The sequence below is a fragment of the Chrysochloris asiatica genome, unplaced genomic scaffold (genome assembly GCF_000296735.1).
Source record: "Chrysochloris asiatica unplaced genomic scaffold, ChrAsi1.0 scaffold00009, whole genome shotgun sequence".
Taxonomy (NCBI): Eukaryota; Metazoa; Chordata; class Mammalia; order Afrosoricida; family Chrysochloridae; genus Chrysochloris; species Chrysochloris asiatica.
Window position 1 is genome coordinate 7,136,425 of NW_006408527.1, and position 5,122 is coordinate 7,141,546.

The 5,122-nt window shown below is 41.0% G+C and overlaps 1 protein-coding gene across 4 annotated transcripts in view; it reads left to right on the forward strand.

The window, feature by feature from the left end:
- Positions 1-4,707, forward strand: part of INTS7 (integrator complex subunit 7) — a 115,316-nt gene extending 110,609 nt beyond the window's left edge. For 2 of the 4 annotated variants that reach the window (XM_006834025.1, XM_006834027.1), the window contains one exon: positions 4,324-4,680. In XM_006834025.1, coding sequence (XP_006834088.1) covers positions 4,324-4,611 — 288 coding nt within the window. In that variant the 3' untranslated portion in view covers positions 4,612-4,680. Of the gene's footprint in view, positions 1-4,323 lie in introns of all 4 variants that reach the window. The other 2 variants (XM_006834024.1, XM_006834026.1) reach the window with 2 other exon arrangements.
- The last annotated feature ends 415 nt before the right edge of the window (positions 4,708-5,122 follow it).

The window sequence follows — 5,122 nt, forward strand, 5'->3', positions numbered from 1 at the left end:
TCTTGACTGTTGCTTCCTTAAGTGTTGGTTATGGATCCAAGCAAAATGAAGTCTTTGACAGCTTCAATCTTTTTTCTGTGTATCATGGTGTTATTTGTTGTTCTAGTTGTGAGGATTTTTGTCTTCAAAATCTACGAAGGCTGTAGTCTTTAATCTTTATCAATAAGTATTGTAAGCCCTCTTCCAGTAAACAGGGTTGTATCATCTGCATATCGCAGGTTGCTAATGACTCTTCCTCATTATTGCCAAGTAACTGTCTTCCAAATTTCATGCCATAAATGAGTAAGAGCCTTTAGTGCTGCATCAGTTAGTTGGAACATTTCAATTTATATTTCGTCAACTCCTGAAACCTTGTTTTACACCAGTGTCTTCAGTGCACCATAGACTTCTTCCTTTGATACCATCATGTGATACCTCTTAAAATGGGTAAACATCGACCAATTCTTTTTGGTACAGTGACTCTGTAGTTCTTCCATCTTCTTTTGATACTTCCTGCATTAATCAGTAGTTTGCCCATAGAATCCTTCAGCATAAATCCAGTTGTTGTTAAGTGGCATTGACTCGGTTTCAACTCATAACAACCCTATATAGGGCTTCTGAGCAGCAGCTGGTGAGTTTGAGCTGCTGCCCTTGTGGTTCATAGCAACCTTATGGCCTAGTGCTTTACCCTTCAGTGCCACACCAGGACTGCATAAATCAAGTGGTTGTTGTTAAGTGCCATTGAGTTGGTTCTGACTCATAGCGACCCTGTGTAAGGTTTCCAAGGAGCTGTTAGTGAGTTTGAACCACTGACCTTGCTTTATTCCCTCGGTGCCGCACCAGGACTCCACACATCCAGTAGTATATATTCTAGAGGGTTGAAAAGATCCTGAAGTCCAATGAGGAGATGAGAAGAATTGCATTTGTTGATTTTTAGATAATGGTGTATAGGTGAGTGTGTGATCCCAGAAGAATCCTGGGTGACTGGACAGTGAGCCCTCTTCACTGTACCCAATGGTCAGCCAACGTCCTGGGCATCCAACAAAGGCACAGCTTACACACAGGCATTGAATGGAAGTACTTTTCTTCTTAGACAAGAGATAGAGGAAGGTTAGCTTCAACTATGATCACCAATCCCCCAAAGCCACCAGGTCACTCGGCACAGCTGATGGTGTACATACAGCCCTGTTGTGTCTCAGCTGAGACTCCACTCCCTTCCTACCAGGAGCAGATAGAGAAATGGGGTTTGCCAGATCCCATGTGGGTCTCACACATAAGCAGAACAGAGAAAGTTTATTGTGCACCCATAAAGAGAAGAAACTGGGAGAGAGAAACGGGGTTCTGGGTCCAAGGCTTCTGAGGAGGCTGTCCAGGTGACAGTTGGGGACTGCATGATAGATTGCTCCTAATATTTCTCGAGCACTTACTGTATTTAGAATATAACTGTATAAAAAATTTAATACCGAGAACTTATATAGTTGACATCTCTGAAACTCTCCTCACTTTGAGTCTGAAAGAGTAAACGTGATTGTCTTTTTTCTTTGTATATAATTACAAAACGTAACACCAACCGTCCCTCCCCACAGCTCTCTCTACTTCTCTATTGGGTTCAATAATCCATTGCAATGGCCACACAGAGCTCAAACACCATACTTAAGGTATGAGATTTATTAGGGAAATCATCTGGATCAGAAATGTTCAGGGCTCAGTTCTTTACTCAGGACAATCTCTCCTCAGCCGTGCCCACAGGACACACCACTCCACCATAACCCTCAACCTGAAGGCGCTCAGCTCTAGCTCCGTGGTTCAACAACCTTGTCCCATCCCCAGTTAAGGCTTAGAAACACCCTATTCTGCAAGCAAGCCCCCTGCCCAAAGTCATGCAGTTTTACTTCCTCTGTGGGCTGGGACTGGGAAGCCCATGGTTTGTACTGTTGCTCTGCTCTTGATTCTGCTGCTTCTCTGCCACTCCTCCGTTATCATGGCTTTTTGTCCCTGGGACATGGAGGCTCATCATGCAGGGGTCTCAGGGTCCAAAGGACATTTATTTCTCCATTGCTGTCCCTACCTCTTTGATGGTAGTGAGAGTCCCCTGTTCCTCCTTTTGAGATGGCTCATTTTATGCCCATTAGAGTTCCAGATATTTATACTCACCGTTAATCTGTTAACCACTCACAATTGAAACAGTCAGCATATACTCCCATCTTTTCTCACCTAGACTCATCAGAGCAAAAATGTTGTTTGATGGAAGTTTACAAAGACTATGTCTAGAAGAGACATTAATTCACTGCATGCAGTAATTGTTACTGCTGATAGAAAATATTCACATCTAGGAGCATTGGTCATTGTTGAAAATGAAAAGCTGATGTAATAAGCTGTCTAGCACAGGATTGCTTTATAATGTTAATTGCAGTGATTTTGCAACATAAATGCAACCGTTCATTCAATATGATTAAATTACCTTCTCATGGTCCATTTAAAGGAAGCTTTGTGTTAGTAGGCATAGTCTGTTAAAGTACCATTGAGTCAGTTCTGACTCATAGTGACACTGGGAACTGTATACAGTTTCCAGGGAGCAGCTGGGAGATTTGAACCACCAACTTGGTGATTAACTAGGAAATAAAACCCCTACAAAAGTTAAGTGTACTTTAAAATTCAAAGGGAAAAAAAAATGTTCCTATGGTGGCTGTACTTCATTAATGCTACCTCCAGGAAAACTGACTTATGGTAACTGCTGGTTGAGATACAAAGCTCCAGGGCAAATTTATATCATTAATTACACAACAGAAACAGAAGCATGGAGCAGTGTGAACAGATACTCATTAAGATTACCTACTTCCTCATAAGTCATTTCTCTTGATGTGTGTCATCTACAGTACAGGACAGGACTCCACCAGCATGGTTTATAGTATTATTTAAGGACAAAAGCAACAGACTCTGGCTAAGTATATAAATTTGTGTTTTTCACATAATTCTGTATTTTATAAGATACTGTACTACCAGTCTGAGTAAGACATAGATTACAGACAGCCCTCGGGTTCTGAACATCCGGCTTGTGGAGAACTCCTACTTGTTCTTTAAAGCAGGTCTTTGAACTACTTCTGTTATGGCGAACGAAATGAAAAGGAAAAGACCCAAATTTTAATAATTTGGGTGATTTGATACAGTAAGCAGAACACGGAAAATTACAAGTCAAAGTCCTGAAATGGGAAACTCAGAAGAGGGGTAATGAGAGCCCTTTCAAAGGAACCTAAACATGTGAGATTGGATTATTGGCAGGACTGTGCAGAATCACGCACATTCAGAGCAGTGCAGTTGGCTGCCATTTTTGAGCTGGTAAAGGCTGTTTCAACTTGGCTCCTTCATTTCGAAGGCCTGCGCTAATGTTATAAAATTTGCCCTCGCTTTGAAATGAATGAAGCTGCCCTTGCAAAAATTCATCACAATTATCTTCACTTGCTACACATTCAGCTCTTAAATCATTGAAAAGGATTTGAGCCTTTTCCTGCATTGAATTACATGCACTTGTTCCAACTGACCAGTGCATTCCACATAAAGTCACAGTTATAAACAAATCTCATTTATAACCTGTATTAAGTGGAAAGTGTACAAGTTCTAAAGTTCACTTACTTAGGAAGGGAGGAATACCTACATCATTGAAATAAGTAATACGAAATCATACTAACTGGAGGAGAAAACCTAGCTTTAATTTAAGAGTATGTTCCTATTCATTTCTTAAGAGTCTAGACTTTAAATAACACAGGTGGTTCCATCCTGTTTCTCCAGAGTGTCTCTTCATAAACTAAAGAAAGATGGAATTGAAGTTGGAGGCCGGTGAGCTCTGGGGGGGCTCATTCTACTCAAGGATCGTGAGCAGGCAGTACAGCTTAATGGTGAAATGTAGGTTCTTGCCTGGGTTCAGATTCCAGCCTTTGCCCTCTTACCTGTGACAATGGGAAAAGTAACCTCTCTGCCTTAATTTCCTCCTTTGTAAAGCAAAAATGATCGAATAACATCTACCTTTTGGTTGTCACAAGGATTGAGTGTACACTTAGAACTGGACCTGACCCAAGGTACTCCCAAAAAAACTCATTACCGTCGAGTCAAATTCTACCTCCTAGTGACAGAGTAGTCCTGCCCCATATGGTTTCCAAGGGTGTACATCTTTATGGAAACAGATTTCTGCCTTTTTCTCCCAATGAAAGGCAGGTAGGTTTGAACTGCCAGGCTTTCAGTTAGGAGCCAAGCACTGAGCCACTGTGTCACCTGGGATCCTTTAGCCCATAGTAAGCACCCAGTAAATATTCACTTTTCTTGTTACTTTTAACAGTTCTTTCATTGCAGATACCCATTGACAACATGACCAATGAGATGGAGCAGAGGGTCGAGCCTCATAATGATTACTTTAGTACTCAGTTTCTGTTGAACTTTGCAATCCTTGGAACACACAACATTACAGTGGAATCTTCAGTGAAAGATGCCAATGGTATTGTATGGAAGACTGGTCCCAGAACTACCATATTTGTAAAATCCCTGGAAGATCCTTATTCCCAGCAAATCCGTCTACAGCAGCAGCAAGCCCAGCAGCCATTACAACAGCAGCAGCAACGAAATGCCTACACCCGGTTTTAACTGTGTAATGAATGCACAACAGACTTGATTGGAATTGATCCAGTTGGAAAAAATAATTTGTTTATTCATTGCCCTGGATTTTAAAAAATTCATGTTTTACTTAAAACTTTAGTGTGAGAAATAATTGAGTTCTTACAAAGATATTTTATTTGCTCCTTTGAAACAAAGTCCTTTTTCTCATATTTAGCATTTTGTTGCTGAGCTCTTTTCTCTCTCCTTGAAGGATACAGTCCCCTTACTTGGATCACTGAATAAGCAAATTTGGCTGCTTCTTCACTAAAATACATCCTTTGCTGGCTGAGACAGGTAGTAGACACTGAGTCCTTTCATAGATGACTTGAAGGCATCCCCTAGAATATCTAGCCTTCTGCACTGTGAAGGCCTGCAGCCTATCAAAATGGAAACATTTGCTCTATGACTTTAAGGACTTATCTATCACTCTCTGTGCTAATGTGTTCTTTTTTGTAGTTTTTGGATTGTATTCACCCAAAGGGCAGCTAGCAATTACATA